The following is a 19094-nucleotide window of genomic DNA, read 5'->3' as shown; positions in this document are numbered from 1 at the left end:
CGCTGATTACGAATCCGATGATAGTTTTCAAATTCAAAATGGCGGATCCAATATGGCGACTAAATTTCATAAAATATATAAAATCGCTTGAAAATTGCCACTCGGGTGTTTTTGGGGTCGCTGATTACAAATCCGATGATAGTTTTGAAACATTTAAAATGGCGGATCCAATATGGCGACTAAATTTCATAAAATTAATTGAATCGTGAATTTCGAAATGGGCTCAACTCGAAAAAACGTAAGTGTCATTTTCGCATAACAAATGATAGCGAAAATGACAGTTACGGTTTTCAGAGTTGAGCCCTTTTCGAAATTCACGATTCAATTAAATTCACTTGAAAATTGCCACTCGAGGGATTTTGGGGTCGCTGATTACGAATTCGATGATATTTTTCAAAAATTCAAAATGGCGAATCCAATATGGCGACTAGATTTTATAAAATTAATTAAATTCACTTAAAAATTGCTACTTAGGGGTATTTGGGGTCGCTGATAAGGAATCTGATGATAGTTTTCTAAAATTCAAAATGGCGACTTCAATATGGCGTCAAAATTGATGGATAAATGTTCAAAGTTTTTACTCAGATTCTTCAGAAATTTGATACTTAGGGGTTTTTAGGGTCGCTGATTACAAATCTAGTGTTAACCTAGAAGTAATAGACGTTTTTGCTTGAGAAACCATTTGCACATCAATTTAGACGCCATATTGAATTAGCCATTTTGAATTTTTGAAAACTATCATCAGATTCGTAATCAGCGACCCCAAAAACCCCTGAGTAGCAATTTTCAAGTGAATTTAATTAATTTTATAAAATCTAGTCGCCATATTGGATCCGCCATTTTGAATTTTTGAAAAATATCCACGGATTCGTAATCAGCGACCCCACAAACCCCCCGAGTTGCAATTTTCAAGTAAATTTATATATTTTATGAAATTTAGTCGCCATATTGGATCCGCCATTTTGAATTTGAAAACTATCATCGGATTCGTAATCAGCGACCCCAAAAACCCCTGAGTAGCAATTTTCAAGTGAATTTAATTAATTTTATAAAAGTTAGTCGCCATGTTAGATCCGCCATTTTGAATTTTCAAAAACGCCACACGACATCGAAAAGTATTTGTTTTTATTGAAGTAATAAGTAATATTTAATTTCATATAATAATAAATAATTAATCATTTTTGTTAATTAATAAATTCAATAAGACTTCATAAAAAGTCTTATTCAATTTGAACTAAAGTTGAAATATTAATTTTTATATAATTATTTATTATTATTATTATTTTTATATAATAATTTTTTTTACACTTCAAATTTAAATTAGTTAAAAATATCTAATTGTTAGTAAAATTTTAGTTAACTTTTTGCTTTAGCAATTATAGTGAAAATTAACTAATTTTTATTGGAAAAATAACGGGAAAATAGTTAAATTTTTTTTTTACTTAGCCGTAAATGCAATGAAAATTATATATAGTTTCTGTTAGTTATCATAACCTGCAATAATTGATTTGACGTTTTCATCATTCTGTAAATATACTTAAATTATTTATAAATAAAATAATAAAATAGACTTTTCAATATGTGAAACAATTCAAAACAATAAACGACAATTATTTTCATTACATAATTTAACTATAGAGAAATATAAAAAATTAATAGCGGTCTAACAGACCGAGAAAGACGCAAAACGTAATTTTTTTACCACTCGACAGTTTAAAAGTTAAGTTTTATAAACTAAATTCACTGGAAACATCCTATTGGGATAAAAATTATAAAAACATAATAAACATGGTATTCATTTTTTATTTAATATTTTTAAATTACTCCAAAATATACATATTCAGTAGAGTGTCAAATAAAAAACGATTTTCTTATTTAGTTTTAATTGTGGTAATAGCCCTGGCGAATACGAAATGCCGTATAATGTCAACCCAAATGGATTGACGTTAGGCAGATATTGGGTAAATGATTATTTATAAAATCAATTCGAATAAGTAAATTGAAATAAATAAAACAGTTTAAGAAATTATTTTAAAGAAGATTACTTAAGGTCAAACAAATGCCTGTACCTAACGTCAACCCATGGGTTGAGGTTACGGCATTTAATAATTACCATTGAGAATTCTAAAATAAGAATAACAGATTAAATTAAATAATATAGACAGCGAATATAATAATTAAGAATTATTATATTATAAATATATAATTTTCCTACTCTCTAAATCTGAATCAACGGAATATCATTGATTTAAATTTAAAGAGTACATATTTTATAGATTAGAGAGAAAGAGAGAAACATAATTCTTTGAAATGAGAATGATCTTGATGAAAAAGAACGTAACAATGAAAAATTATTTAAACTCAATAAAAAAAATAATGAAAATGTCGAAAATAATAATAAAAAAATTTTTTTAATAAATGAAATAATGAATTACAAAGTTTTTATATATATAGACTTTCTAAAATATAAATGTTAAATATATAATAAATTTGTACAAAATATTTAATAATTAATTTCTAATTTAAATTATATAACCTATATATGAAGATAAATCTTAAAAAATATAAGAATTCTTCTCCCTCGACAAAAATTTTTAATTTATTTCAGTAGTTTTGCTTTCTAAGGTAGGAGATCCTTCATCTTCATCAAATTTCCTCATACTTCTTAATTCTGGACGTCGATTTCTGTAATTAAAAAATTAATTAACGAATGATTGTAAGAAAAAATCAAAACATAACTCCAAAATGAGCACCGGAACGTTTAGAATATCTCAAAAACATGCAGAAGATGTACATTTATATAATTAATTAAATTAATTAAGTCTAAAAGATATCTTAAAAGTAGTTAAAAAACATCTTTTATGATAGCCTTAAATTAATTAAAACAAATAAATTATTTAAAAGAAATAATTAAATTAGTAAATTTAATTTAACAAATGAATTAATTCAATTGAACTGAATTAATTAATCTAATTAATTATAAAAGATATCTCAAAACATCCAAATCACGTCTTCGGGATATCTTTAAATTAATTAAATCAATTAAGTATAAAAGATATCTTAAAACACTAAAAAGACTTCTTTAATTAAGTTCTAAATTAATTAAAATACTTAAATAAATTCAACTAAGTAATTTGTAAATAATTACTTAAATTAAGTTAATTAATCAAATAAATTAACTGATAAATTAATTCTATTGAATATGATTTAAGTCTAATGGTTAATTAAAAAGCATTTAAAAGACATTTTTAGCACAGTCTTAAATTAACTTAACCAATTTAATTATTTATTATAAATAATTAAATTAGTAAATTCAATTACTTTCATCAATGCAATGTAGCAAATTAATTAGTTAAGTTAATTCAATAAATTAATTAATTGAATTGATTAGAATTAATTTGATTTATTAATTAAGTCTAAATGATTTATCAAAAACATCCACAAAACACGTCTTCAGGATATCATTAAATTAATTAAGTCAATTAAGTCTAAAAGATATATTAAAAACATTCAAAAGACTTCTTGAGAACTATAATAAATTAATTAAAATACTTAAATTAATCCAACTAAGTAATTTAATTAATTAATCAATTAAATTAAATTAATTAATTACATAAATAAATTTAATTATTTACTTAATTAATTAATTTAATTTACTTAATGAAGTAAAAAGGTTATCTTAAAAGCATTTAAAAGACATTTTTAGTAGAGCCTTAAATTAATCAAAACAATTTATTTATTTAAAATAAATAATTAAATTAGTAAATTCAATTAATTTAATCAATCTATTTTAGTAAATTAATTAATTAAATCAATTTAATTAATACAATTAAATAAATTATCGTTAGACGGGGTTTAAAAAGACGTCTTTACGGTATCTTTAAATTAATTAAATCTATTAATTCTTAAAAATATCTTAAATACATTCAAAAAACATCTTCAGGACAGTCTTAAATTAATTTAACTAACTAAATTAATTAATTAATTAATTAGATGGAATTAATTAATTAAATTAATGTAATTAAATTATTTAATTTCATTAATTTAATATTGAAAAAAATAAAGTTAATCTCGGAAGGTAATGAATTAACACTATTGTAAAAAATATTCCACTGAATCAACCAAATTTAATTAATTATTTAAGTCATCTCAAAAATATTCCAAAGACATCTTTGGGACTGAAAGTAATTACCTAAATTAATTAGTTTTTCAGATATGTATTAGAGGAATGTAATTAGAGGATATAATTTGTGAATTGATTTAGGAAGGTGGAGTCTGGGAATTCATGAAAAACAGTTGGCATGAATAGGGTTAAGGAAAGCTTTGCCCCGCGATTAAATATGACAATAAAGCCTAAATTTTTATTTGATAGCGGAAGATAATTTTAATTACCTAGATTGTGCCGCTTCCTCTTCACGTTCATCTCTACGAGCTTTAAAAACGCGGTACGCTACACATACCACTAATAATAGTATTGGTACCAAGCATGCACAAATGATACCAAAAGTTAAACCCGCTTGCCGTGAGCTGTATTCTTGTTGACCTGTTTTTAGATAAACAAATTAAAATACTTATAAAACACTCAAACATATATTGAAAATTAATATATATATTTTTTGTTGTCAATTAAAATTTTCCACTTTATTTAAATTGTTAAATCCATTCGATGCTAGTTGAAAATAAATTACAAAGAAATTCTTAATTATATCAAATCGCTAAAATAATAAAGAAATTCCTTTTAATTTGGAAATTTCCAAATTTATTCATTTATCACGTACATAATTAAATATATATTAATTATTTCATATATTATATATTTTACTATAAAATTATACAAATTTTAAACTATATTAGTTACAAAATATATATTTGAATATTCCAAGGACAACCGTTAGGATATTTTTAATATCCGAATACTGTTTGGGAATGGGTAAAAAATATAATATTACTTCTAAATTGTAGGTTTTTTGAAATTAAGAAAAAAAATAACGAAAATCGACCGAGCAGAGACAAAATATGATATGTGTATTAAATTTAAGATATATAAATAGATTTTTCTTAAATGACATATGATATAATGGAACAATAGTTTAAAAAAAAAAAAATTTATGGCTTTTAAACATCACTTTCTTTACTGGGACTTTCAGGTTTTTTTAATGATTCAAATGTAGAATCAGATTCACTTGTTGTTGATTTAGGATCTTTGAGATCCCAATCTTTTTCTTCGAAATTAACATCTGGTCTATTTGGCAGTGGTTCATGAGTATAATAAACACCATCGTAAGTACGTCGTTTTCTTGTTGAGCCACTTATATTTGAACTTGAATCACTTGTTGGAGAAAGTGTTCTATCATATGATTTTAATGGTGTTGTCTGTCTTATTGTAAATGAATCATTAATTATTGATCCACGATCTGAGAAACGCCATGATTTTGTTGAACTTCCACGTTGTTGTTGATTTTTTTTTATACAAACAAATATTGCTGCTGCGCATGCAATTACAGGAATTAATATTGCACATAAGATACCAATTGTTGTCCAGGCAGTACGTTGTGAATACTCGATTTGACCTGTACATTGTGGACGTGAAAAGTTTTACTCTTTTTTTTTTAAAAAAAAGCTGTTTTTCAATAGATAAATAAAATTTATTCAGAAAGTTGTGTCAAAATTTTGTTTTAAAAATTTAGTAATTAATATTTATAATTAGTATATAGTTTTCTATATATGAAATTGAGAGTTTTGTAATTAATTGTACAATAAACTTTTCTAAAGGTAATGTAATTCCTTTAGAAAAATTAATTGTATACAATTAATTGCAGAACTGTAAATTTTGTTCTTATTAAAGTTGATAACTAAAATACGATTTCTATCAGTATGAAAGTAAAACATTATTAAAGACGTTAATTTTCATCATATGGAGACTTTATGCTGATTTCTTTAGGTTTTTCATATGCAATTAAAACATCAAGTTTCAAATTTTAAACAATTAAAATTGTACACTATTTTATTTATAGCATTAAATAATTTTGCTATATCGTTTGATTTGGAATTATTTCGGGTTTAAATTTCGAATTTCTGATTGTTGTACATAACACCGAATTTTTAAATCTCGTTTATGATTAGGAACTTTGATCCTGATTATGTTGAAGATAACTAATTCCGGATGCTTCTTAGACTTTAGATTATTATAGACTAATTTCCGATTAGGGTTTTTTGAACGGATTAAATCTGTATTGTTGAGGACTGTAAATTCCTGATTAATTCGAAATGAGCACTTGTTTTTTCGTCCAGATTGATTTTGAATTAATGCGGATTGTTTTATTTTGACATGCGAGCCAAAGTTATTTAGATTTCTCAGGTTTTTTCATAGAAGCTCATTCTCTGCAAACAACAATTGCAAAATTAGTTGCAATTCCAAATCCAAGTTAGTAGGTAACATTTTTTTTAAATATTCTGCAATCTTGCAATAAATTTTCAACTCTATTGCTGAGCTAGATTGATTAATCTTTTTTATTCAGCAGTGCATCAAAATCATGTATAGCTTAAAACACACTTTTCCAAAGCAAAGACTAAAATTCTTTGTATTTCCGTCCAAAGTATCAGCAACAACTCATTTTAGGCTAAATATTTTACATAATACAAGTTTCCATAATTATAAAATGTATATAATTCCAAATATTCCTGTTCGTTGTCATTTAATTACCAAATTAGGTTTTATATTATTTGGTACTATTGTTTGATCAGCTGCAAAATTTATTCTAAATATTGATGCATTGAAATTATCAGACTTGCATTATCTATATGTTCTACAAATAATACGACTTCCCTTACGAGTGAGTGTGGATATATCAACAAAATAAAATTAATAATGTTGTCTCTACTCAGTCGATATAAGTTTCCAAATGATTTTAATTAGTATGATAAAATTTTGATTGATAAATTAATACCCATTTTTTTAATAATGTATGAAATATTTCTAATTCTTCAAATATTACAATAATTTCCCAAAGAAGTTATTTTAAACACTATTATTGATGATGTGATTATTGCAAAAAATAGGTTGAATTTTTTTTATAAAGAATTTTTAAATTGTTCCTATTTGACAAACAAAATACTTCGAAATTGAATAATTTAAAGAAATCTGAGACTTGATGTTTCAATGTCAAATGGAAACCTCTCCCGAGTACAATCAGTTAATAATAATAATAATAATTAGAAAACAAGAAAATGAAAGACGAAGATTATATTTAATTAAATAGTACTTACGTAAGCATTCTGTATATCCATACTCTGGAATATCCCATCTTCCTCCAGGCGTACAAGTCCGCCGCTGATCTCCAATTAAAACAAAATCCTGATTACATTCAAAGGTAACCCTTGTACCAGGAACAAAAAAGAAATTACTTTTGCGTCCAAATCTAGGAGTTTCCAAAATTCCACAAGTTGTAACTGGAAACAATTTAATTATAACAATTATTAACAACTCTGTAATAATAATAATAATATTTATACTAAACTCCATCAGAGACGTTAAAATAGAATCCACGAAATTCTTGATTGATTAACGTATTTAGAAAGCAAAATACAATCCGGAGTCAGAAATTATATATGCTGTAAAAACAAATTCACTTACCTCGTTTAGAATTTGTATCCCTAATGTTTTTCCAACTATTATAATAGTTTTTGGTAAAATCAGCAAGATCCCTATTCAAACTCATTCCATAGTCGTATTTACACTGATAATTATCTCCACAAAGACGTTTTGCATCATCTATGTCATCGATTCTACAATTATATAAATATAATAATATATTTAAATTTCTTTTCAACTAATAATAACTCTATATGTCATAACCTACCTAGATGAATTTAAAAAATCTTCTGGATTACGTCTCCATTCGGGTTTAAATGTTCGATTAGCATAATGACTTGCAGTTTTACCAAATTCACGGCTAAATAGAGCAGCACCTTTTAATGGATCTACTGCATCTTCAAGTAGCCAATTTATTGCAAAATTATTGTGTACATTTTCAAAATTATTTAAATTACCAATCTCCGACGTACTACCATCGGGATTTCTTAAATCATCACTTATATCGTAACTCCAATTACCCATTAAACCTCTTGTTTTATTCTTTGAAAAGAAAAAAAAAATTTATTAACTAATTTTGTAGCATTTAATAGATAAAATGTTAGATAAAAACATTTTTGTATCAATTTTCTTTATAAAAGAAATTTTAAACTGTGATAATATTATATCTAAAGCAAAAATTACCATATAAGTCCAAGGTAGATAAACTCTTGCGCTCATAAAACCTTCATTTTCAATAACTTCTACTCCTGCACCAGTGTCAAACATAATAATAACTTCACTTTGATTTAGACTATAAGTGGGAGTGTAAACAAGTACTCCATGAAAATGTTGAAATTTAAGTGAAGATCGATCGAAATAGACACGTCGACCATCAGCTAAAACATCTAAACGATAACGCCACTGTGCATGCTTTGGTCTTAAGCGAACTTCAATGGGAATAGAATTATTTCCCTTTGCTAAAAAAAAAAAAATTAATTAAATTATTCAACGTCGGCATAAAAGACATGTTGCCTTCAGACCAATATTAGTCATTACTGTGATTAATATTTTGGAATGTGGAATTAATCCGAAACAGTCTGCTTTAGAGTCGGGTTTCTATATTATATCCGGAATTAGTCCGGTTAAATCCGAAATTAGTATTATTTGTGTGATTAGTATATCTGGAATTAATCCGAAATTAATCGGATGATTCACAACTAATAAATGCAAAATTACTTCTTTTGAATCCGAAATTAATCCGGAGACTATGTAATCAGTAAATCTAGAATCTGCATTCTTTGTATGATTCGACTGACTTCGAATTAGACCTGATTAATACCGGATTCACTATTTACACAAATCGGATAAATTTTGGATTTAGTCGGACTTATTCCAGATGACAATTTACCGAATTGGGGTTCAATTACGTGTCTTTTTACGGATTCCAAATTCTGGATTCCACTTTTCACATTCCGTAATCCGGATTCCACTTTTCAAATTCCGTATTCAGGATTTCACTTTTCGGATTTCACATTTCGAATTCCATATTCCGATTTACACATTCTGGATTCCACTTCCAAAAAGTGGAATCCGGAATTTGAAAAATAGAACAAGGAATGTGAAAAGTGGAATACGGAATGTGGAATCCCGAATTGGGAATTTTAAAAGTAGGATCCGGAGTGTAGAATCTGAAATACGTAATTTTGAAGGTGGGATTCAGAATGTCGAATCCGGAATACGGAATGTGAAATACGGAATTTTGAAAGTGGAACCCGGAATATGGAATCTGGAATACGGAATTTTGAAACTGGTATCCGGAATGTGGAATTTGGAATACGAAATTTTGAAAGTGGGATACGAAATGTGGAATACGGAATGTGGAATCCGGAATACGGAATTTTGAAAATGGAATCCGGAATATGGGATTCAGAATGTTTAATCAGGAATGTGGGATCCAGAATACGGAATGTGAAATCTGGAATACGAGATTTTGAAAGTGGAATCTGAAATATAGAATTTTGTAGGTAGGATTCGAAATGTAAAATTCGAAATACGGAATGTGAAATGTGGAATCCGGAATTTGAAAAGTGGAATATTGAATGTCGAATCCAAAATGTGAAAATTGGAATCCAGAGTACGGAATGTGGAATCCCAAATTGGGAATTTTAAAAGTGGGATCTAAAGTGTAGAATCTGAAATACGTAAATTCGAAAGTGGGATCCAGTATGTGGAATCCGGAATACGGAATGTGAAATACGGAATTTTGAAAATGAAATCCGGAATGTGGAATCTGAAATTTTGAAAGTGGCATACGGAATATGGGATGTGGAATACAGAATTTTGAAAGTGAAATCCGGAATATGGAATGTAAAAAGTGTAATCCGGAATATAGGATTCAGAATATAGAATCCGGAATGTGTAATCAGGAATGTGGGATCCAGAATACGGAATGTAAAATGTAGAATCCGGAATGTGGAATCTGAAATTTTGAATACTAAAAGTGGGTTCCGCAATGTGAAATACGGAATGTGGAAAGTGGAATCCGGAATGTAAAATTCGAAATACGGAATGTGTAAAGTGGAATCCGGAATTTGAAAAGTGGAATACGGAATGTGGAATCCAAAATGTGAAAATTGGAATCCAGAATACTAAATTGTGAATCCCGAATTGGGAATTTTGAAAGTGGAATCCGGAATGCGGAATCTGTAATACATAATTTTGTAATTGGGATCCAGAATGTGGAACCCGGAATACGGAATTTGAAATACCGAGTTTTGAAAGTGGAATCCAGAATCTAGAATTCGGAGTTTTGAAAGTGGGATACGGAATGTGGATTACGGAATTTTGAAAGTGGAATCCGGAATCTGAAATACGGAATTTTAAAAGTGGAATCCGTAATGTGGAATACGGAATGTGAGATGCAGAAAAAGTTACGTAATTGACCTCCTTTTCAGACTAATTCCAAATTAATCTAGAAACAGTCAAAAATTTTTACCACAGAATCCACCAAACATTGACAAATCGAAAACCTCCAATTAGAATTGATTTATATATGCTTGGATATTTTCAGAATCATATATACTTACCCACAATGGCAGTAAGTTGTGTTGCTCTCACTTCACCATAGAAATTAATCGGCAATTGTTCAAAACGTCCCTGCACATCTAATTTATCCTTTTGATGATTAACTCGTACCAAAACAAATTCACCTTTTCCATTGAATGTATATTCTAAACCATCAAATGTTGTGATATGAGGATCACCAAAAACTGCAGCCACTGCTGGTGCTTGATAAGCAACACAATCCTGAGATGGACGCCTTTCAAATCTAAGTGTCTCACAACCTACAGCTTGTTCTTCCTGCCATAGACAACAATGATACATTGGTATCATATCATGAAACCAATTACTAAGAGTTGGAACTTTATTGGCTTCATTCCATGGTATATAACCAAGATTATGTGATCTATGTGGTCTTGATCCCCATTGTTGATCATAGGATAACATTAAGTAATGTGCTTTATCATAACAGCATTGTTGTTCTGAACCGTCAACACTGCAAAAAAAAAAAATGAAATATTTAATGGAAATTAAATTTAAATTTATTTCTTCTTCTTTTATAACTTACTTTGGTACTCCAGTTTTGACGCAATGTATTGCACCTTTATTGTAAAAACAATCTGGATTTGAATCCTTGTCACAATCAAAATCGGGCATAAATCGTCCTTTATCATACAATGCCTGTTCCAATGTACAAGGACAAAGTGATATTTCAGCAGCAAAATTTTTTAAATAACGATCATGCATTATCCATTTGTCACACAATTTTTGTGGCCATTTATTTCCATGTACGCTTGCATACTGAGGACTAAAATACCATCCTAGAGGTATTGGTTTACTCCATAAAACTCTGGAAATGTAATTTTCATTTAAAAATTCATAGTTTTCATATTTGATATTAATATTATGTTTCAGAAAAATTTTAATTCAGTAAACTTACGGGGTAATTGATATTCCAAAATGTTCTCTGGGATCAGTGAGATTAATTTGAAGGAATCCAAAGTACATGTCTTGTTGCATAAAATTGTTTCGTCTACGATAATTAGAGGGTATTATTATATAATTACCACTATTTGCTGCCATATCCTGAAAAATAATTTTTTGATAAATTTTTTTAGCTGTTAGTATAATAGGTTTTTAGATATTTCATAAGAAAATCTATAACACGAAATACCTGTATAATGTCAATGTATTGTAATTCGGGTGTAATGGAAGTTTCACGATATCCCCAAAGAGATATTTGTACACGAGCATCAAGATTAGTTGTTAAATTCTGTGCACTCCAGGTAATTTTAATTTCCGTAGGATCACGTTCATGAACTGCATTTGTTGAGAAAAATATTTTTTCCGTTGCAGTCGCAGGAGTTTCTATAATAAAGTACATGTAAAATTGATAGATTTATTGGAGATCATTAATTTTCTGGATATTCGTTTTGGATTAATTCAATTCTCAGAGAGATTGAAACTTACCAACAAAATATTGTCCCTTCCAATCATATTTTCCACTACCAATAGAAATTGAAAAACGAATATATCCCTGAGCTTTAACAAATGGTTGAACACAAATTGCACGATTTCTATCGACAACGGTGCCAACAACAACTTCAGTATCGAAACGACATCTAACTTTATCATCTGGTTCAAAGCAAGGACCCGTTATATTAATAACTGTTCCACCAAGCATATTTCCACTTTCTGGCGCAAAGACAAGTGGTAAATTAGCTCCATCTGAAAAGAATATATAATTACATTAGGTTTCGCTAATTTTTTAAATATGGAATTAGCCATAATTCGGAGACTTATAGAATCCAACAAATTTAAGAATTTTTAATTATATTCTTTGTCGACAAAATCTTTGGTTAGATATAACTAATTATGATCCGCGTGTCGTTTGGAACTAGATTATAAATTCTTAAATAAATAAAATTCCTGTTTCAAAATAATGGAAATAAGAAGATAAGATAAGATCATCTATTTAAAATACTCACCAATATCCTTGTTACAAGTACCGAGCATAATTTTTTCATCAATTCTAAAAATATGTCGACCTGGAAATCCATTTCCCCATCCTCTACCAATTAAGTCACGCAATGTTGACGCTTGGGAATATGGTTTATATTCGTAACTTTGTGTTCCATTACCAGCATTGAAGCCAATCTGTTTGATATAATTGAATTGAATATATATATATATTTATTAGTATTTATTATTTTTTTAATTTAAATTTTCTTCTCTTACAAATGCAGGTACTCCTCCTTCTCCATTAGTAGTATCACCACCTGCTTCCGTGTGACTCGACCATTGTAATTCCAAATAATTAAAAATAGCATAAGTAAATACTTCATCGGTTGCTAAAACCATTTGAAATGTATTTGTTCGATAAAGTGAATTATCTATTCCACCGGAGAATGACATATTTTTCCATGTTATTATTACTGAATGTTTTGGATCAAATGTTTCAGCTCCAACAACTCCCTCTCTAATATCCCATTTTACTCTTTCATACATTTCCTTTCCAAATTGATCCTTTCTTGCTTGTAGATCCCTTTCCATTCTGTATTTTCAAAAAAAAAAAAAAAGAAAATTATAAGATAAAGTAGAAACAATTTTGTTAGGTAAAATTTGCAACAAAAAAAAAATTTAATTCCGTCAATGGGTATACTAAAGTTTTTGAGGGCGTTGAATACAAATTTGATGTCAGATTTACAAAATTCAAAATGGCGGACCCAATATGATGGAAAAATTCAACAGATTTGCATGAAAATGGTTTTTTTTGGGTTTTTGGGGTCGCTGAATCCAAATTTGAGGTCAGTTTTAAGAAATACAAAATGGCGGACCCAATATGGCGAAAAAATTAAAAATTGATTCGATTCGTTCAAAATTCGGTACTAGGGGGTTTTTCGGGTCGCTGAATCCAAATTTGAGGTCAGTTTTAAGAAATTCAAAATGGCGGACCCAATATGGCGGAAAAAATTAAAAATTGATTCGATTCGTTGAAAATTCGATACTCGGGGGATTTTGGGATCGCTGAATATAAATTTGAGGTAAAATTGAAAAAATTCAAAATGGCGGATTTAATATAGCGTGCCAATATGGCAGAACATTTTAAAATTGATTTGATTCGTTCAAAATTTGGTACTCGGTGTTATTTGAGGTCTATGATTCCAAATTTTAAATTTGTTAAATCTGACCTCAAATTTATATTCAGCGACCCCAAAAATCCCCTAGTACTGAATTTTGAACGAATCGAATCAATTTTTAATTTTTTTCGCCATATTTGGTCAGCCATTTTGAATTTCTTAAAACTGACCTCAAATTTGGATTCAGTGACCCGAAAAACCCCCTAGTACCAAATTTTGAACGAATCAAATCAATTTTAAAATGTTCTGCCAAATTGGCACGCCATATTAGATCCGCCATTTTGAATTTTTTCAATTTTACCTCAAATTTATATTCAGCGATCCCAAAATCCCCCCGAGTACCGAATTTTCAACGAATCGAATCAATTTAAAAATTTTCTGCCATATTGGGACCGCCATTTTGAATTTTTTTTTAAATCTAACCTCAAATTTGAAACGCGATAAAATTTTCTTGATGAATAATAATAATTATTACCACTGACCTGAAATAAACTCCAGATTTTCGTTGATCAATGTCAGTTGGTCTTAATTTACCAATTCGACATTTACTGAAAAATATTCCAATAAAACCAGGATCATTCTTTTTTGGCCAATCCTTATTTGGAAAGACCAAAGGATATGTATAATGTTCCGGTGGATCGCTGAATTCAAGATAACCATGCATTGATACCTTTATTATTCAAAGAATATTTTATTAGTACTTATAATTAATTTATTAATTAAAAATTAATAAAATAATATTAAATTACTTAACTAATTAATAAATAATAATAATAATAATTTCCATAAAAATCAATGATTAGAATTTTCATTTGTAAAAATTTTATAAACACGAATTTTTATTTTAATAGAATTCTTGAAACGTCGAACTTCCAATTTGTCCGAAATTGCAAATGACCGAAAAAAATCGACAAAGATTTTGGCGCCAATTTTAAAATTAATCAATATTAGAAATTATCATGAAAATTGTGATTGATTAATTTTTAAATTCGCGCACAAATTTTCCTGCGTCGATTGTTTTTTTGGACAAATGAAAATTCGGCGTTTCAAAAATTCTATCAAAATGAAAATTCATGCAAATAAAAATTAGGACAAATGAAGATTTGGTGAATTAAAAATTCTGCTATTTAAAAATTCGAATTACTTAATATTCTGTTAAATTAATATTCGGTTAAATTAGAATTTTTAAATTTAAAAAAAAAAATGGTAAATATTCAAATAAAAATAAATAAAAGGAAAACAATTCGTTATTTAAAAATTTTCTTGAGTAAAAATTCGTTTAAAAAAGAAATTTCCTCAAATATTAATTCAAAAAATTTTTAATTTGTCTAAAAAATAATTATAATAAAATTTTTTAAATTATAAATTCTAACCATTGATTTTTATGGAAAATTTCTGCACCTCTGTTAAGCTTTTTTTTTGGAAAAAAAAGAACATTTTGAATTTTGTATCAAAAAAAGAAAAAAAATTATTTTTCTCACCCTTGTATAATTGAAACGAAAACCAAAGAAGGGTAATTGAAAATTAAAATTTTTATGAATTTGAGGCATTGAATTGTGTATATCTGTTTGATAATCTCCTCTATCTCTATCTCCACCTTTGTCAAAGTACCAATACATAAATTTCGAACGAATTGTACGTAATCTTTGTTCTGTTAATTCGTAGATGGCGGGTCCTATATCATTATCTGGTGAATATCTTTCGGCATCATGAGCATCAGAATCTGAAGAAAAATGTTTTTTTTTTATTAAATTTTAAATTTAAATAATTAATTTATTTTATTTTATAAAAAAAAATTAATACCAATATATTGGTTCAAGAAATTTTAGACTAATTCAATTTATCTTAATCTTGTAATTCTGTTATTTTTTTTGTCGCTGAATTCGAATCCTAACCTAGATTCTCAAAATTCAAAATGGTGGTTCCAATATGGCGGAATACAAAATTTAAAACTCAATCAATTCATTTAAATTTCACAACTCTAGTATTTTTTTTGGTCACTGAACACGAATCTTAAGTTAGATTACCAAAATTCAAAATGGCGGATTCAAAATGTCGACAAAAGAAAATTTTCAATTCATTAAATTTGCATAAATTTAGTTACTTGCAAATTTTTTTTATTGAATAGAAATTCGAAGTCAAATTTTGAAAATGTAACTAAAAAATAAAAAAGAATTAATTAAAATTTACAATAATTTAATTTGAAATATTTTTTTTTTTTTAAATCAACATTTGACGAAAAAATGCCAAATACAAATATTGAAACTGAGATTTAAAAATAAAAAAACGAAATTCTCTAAGTTGTACGAAAATTTTGTTTATCTCAAAATTTTTTATTTAAAAATTCTTTGAATTTTAATTTAAAATTATTTTTAAAAAATATTTTATATAATTAAAAAATTGAAAATTGAAAAAAAATGATCTGATCTTCATCAGATCTTCTTTATTTCAATTATTTTATAAATTTTTAACTAAAATTTTAAAAAATCAGCAAAGAAAATTGAATTTAATTAATTTTAATTTTTCAATTAAAAACTTGAATTTAAATTTTTGACTATAATTTCTAATATAAATTCTTTATCATCAGAAATTAACAAACAATTGAAGTTTAATTATTTTTAAAAATGATTATCTCAAATTATTTAATAAATTATTTACAATTTTATGAAATTTAACAAAAATCACTTTCTAATTCAATTATTTTTAATAATTTCAACTGTAACTTATCCAAAAATCAATTATTTTTCAAATATTCTTCAAAAATTCAATTATCTATTTGAAAGCATTTTTGAATTAAAATTTTGAAATTTAATTTTTGTCCATAATTTCTCATAAATTCTTTATCAACAAAAATTAACAAAAGTTTCAATTACAAATCAATTAAAGTTCAATTATTTTTAAAAAATGATTATTTCAAATTATTTGATAAATTATTTTCAATTTTTTTTTTTTAATAATTTTTATTTTTAATTTCAAATTTAATTATTTTCTGAAATTTAACAAAATCTCTTTCTAATTCAATTATTTTTAAAAATTTCAATTCTGTAAGTCATTCAAAATTCAATTATTAATTTAAAAAATTTGAATTTGAATTTAAAAAATTAGTCCTAAATTTTATTTTCATATTTTTTTTGTGAAAAATTGATTTAAAAAAATAGCGTTATTAAAGTAGATCGAAAAATCTGGCATTCTATTCATCGAAAATATTAATAATTATTAACTTTTATTTATTTATTTATTAGTGAAGCATTGATTGTATTTTTATTTAAACTTATTTTTAACACAGGAATTTTAAAAAATTTTCATAGTATGTGATTCATTTTATTACAAAATGATTAGTTTAAAGAATGATTCATCTACGACTCATGTGTAAAAGAGGAAATGATAAAAAGAGATAATGAATGCACATTTTATTTTGTGTATAAAAAAAATTTCCTACATACCTACAATTTTTTTTTTCATCATAATTTTTGAAAATTTCAAATTCATGAATTATTATAAATAAATAAAAAAAAAAAAAAAATTTTTAACACTTTGAAAGTTATTAAAATGTATTTTAATAAAAAAAATGAATAATCTAAAGTTTGTGAATTGCATTAAATCCAATTTACATAATTTCAATTGATTTAAATTTATTTAAACTGTAAATTTATTAAATTATTTATTTATTATATTATTATTAATTATTTGTATTTTTTTTTAAATTTATTTAAACATTTAATTAATTAATTTTTATTTTTTTATATTATTTATAAATTATTATATTTTAATAAAAAATTTAATTAAAATTTAGCAATAAAAAAAAAAGAGAAATATGTAATTTTTTTCAAAAATATTTTTATTCTATTGTCATCAATTTGAACTTTTTTTGAGTCAAAATTAATTTTTATATATATTACAAATGTAGGTAATGATGATATCAGTATTATTGTTAACAAAATTGTCACACCCAAGATAAAGATATCGCTTACCGTATCTCACGTATTTCCCTTTGGTTTCACCATTCATACGTTCAGAAATTTCAGGATTTGAAATTTCTTCTTCTTCATTTTCAAAATTATTCGAATTTTTATGCGATTCATTGAGATTATCAATTATTGTTTCCGATGATGAATTTTCCGAAACAATTTCTTTTTTCAACAAAATATCATCATCATCTTTTGTTAAATCATGCAATTCCAATGGCACTGATTCATTATTTGTTTCGGCTTTAGATACCTGAGAAAAATTTAATTACAAAAATAAAAATATCTATTTTTGGTACAGTAGTATTTATTTTATTTTTTTTTATTTTTTAAATTTATTTTTAAAAAAAATTTCATAAATTACATTTTTAAAAATAATATTTGGAAAATTGATATTTTAATTTTTTTGGTTACGAAAAATAAAAATCTCCTTTGTTGGTCAGAATCATAAAAAAAAATTATTAAAAATTTTGATTTTTAACTACAAAAATTTGTTTATTTTATTTTTTACTCTCCCAAAAATTAATCGTCACGAAAATTTATCTATTATATTTATTATATTATTTATAATATTTAGTTATTGTATTATTATTATTATTATTTATTGTATTTAAATAACTAAATTAAAATATTACAAAAAATTTTCAATAAAAAAAAGGTTTAAATAATTATAAATAAAATAATAAAAAAAAATTGAATAAATTACAAGACTGGAATTACTTTTTTCCAATAAAACTAACTAAATTAATGTTTAATTTTTTTAATTAAAAATAATTAAAAATTTTTGTTCAAAAATTAAATTTTTAAATGGTAAAATTGTGAAAAAGTTATAATTATTATTTATTATTACCTCTTTAGCATGATTTATTCTGAATGGTTCTTGATTTTCAGATGAAAGATGAAAATGTTCTTCAAAAGCATCACTTTGTCCTGAAGTTTGAAGAATATTAATCACTAAAAGAAAAAATGTCAAAACAATTTTCGCGCCACAAAGTTTTTGTAATTGTCGAATTTTCATTTTTGTGTTTTTTTGTTTTGTTATTTAATTAACTGAAAAAAAAAAATTTGAAACTTTTTTTTTTTTTTTAAATAAAATACACTATCAAAGTATGATTTCTAGAGAGAAACTGAAATGAGATTTCTGGCAATAGAGAATGATAACTGTATCTGATATCATCGACTCCCCAAATAGATAAGGTGTGCTTATCTTTATCGTTTATACTCCAACAGGTACATGAATATACACGAAGAGTTTTACACACGATGATTATGTACCAAAGACCCTTTTTTTCCTACTTTTACATTTTCTCAAGGACAACAAAAGAAAAAAAAAAATTTTTTTATATTTATTTCTCA

General features: G+C 26.0%; 1 protein-coding gene across 2 annotated transcripts; it reads right to left on the bottom strand.

Moving 5' to 3' along the window:
* Window positions 1-1783: 1783 nt before the first annotated feature.
* Window positions 1784-18874, bottom strand: LOC127286531 (protein mesh). 2 transcript variants are annotated; one of them, XM_051312975.1, is made up of 17 exons: window positions 18589-18872; window positions 17745-17991; window positions 15255-15496; window positions 14256-14443; window positions 12872-13187; window positions 12622-12790; window positions 12104-12361; window positions 11808-12001; window positions 11574-11719; window positions 11202-11483; window positions 10660-11129; window positions 8276-8550; window positions 7860-8134; window positions 7634-7785; window positions 7267-7449; window positions 4393-4543; window positions 1784-2685 (listed from the first exon to the last, which is right to left on the bottom strand). In XM_051312975.1, exons 1-17 carry the CDS (start codon window positions 18754-18756, stop codon window positions 2595-2597), a joined length of 3807 nt encoding a protein of 1268 aa, XP_051168932.1. In that variant the 5' UTR covers window positions 18757-18872; the 3' UTR covers window positions 1784-2594. The 2 variants fall into 2 exon arrangements, with proteins under 2 accessions (XP_051168932.1, XP_051168931.1); XM_051312974.1 differs by lacking the exons at window positions 1784-2685; window positions 4393-4543 and adding an exon at window positions 4798-5570 and having other exon boundaries at window positions 18589-18874.
* Between the last annotated feature and the right edge of the window lie 220 nt (window positions 18875-19094).

This window comes from Leptopilina boulardi, unplaced genomic scaffold (assembly GCF_019393585.1).
Source record: "Leptopilina boulardi isolate dan_hultmark-lab unplaced genomic scaffold, ZJU_Lbou_2.1 LbouV2_362, whole genome shotgun sequence".
NCBI lineage: Eukaryota > Metazoa > Arthropoda > Insecta > Hymenoptera > Figitidae > Leptopilina > Leptopilina boulardi.
This window is presented reverse-complemented; position numbering and strand designations above follow the sequence as displayed.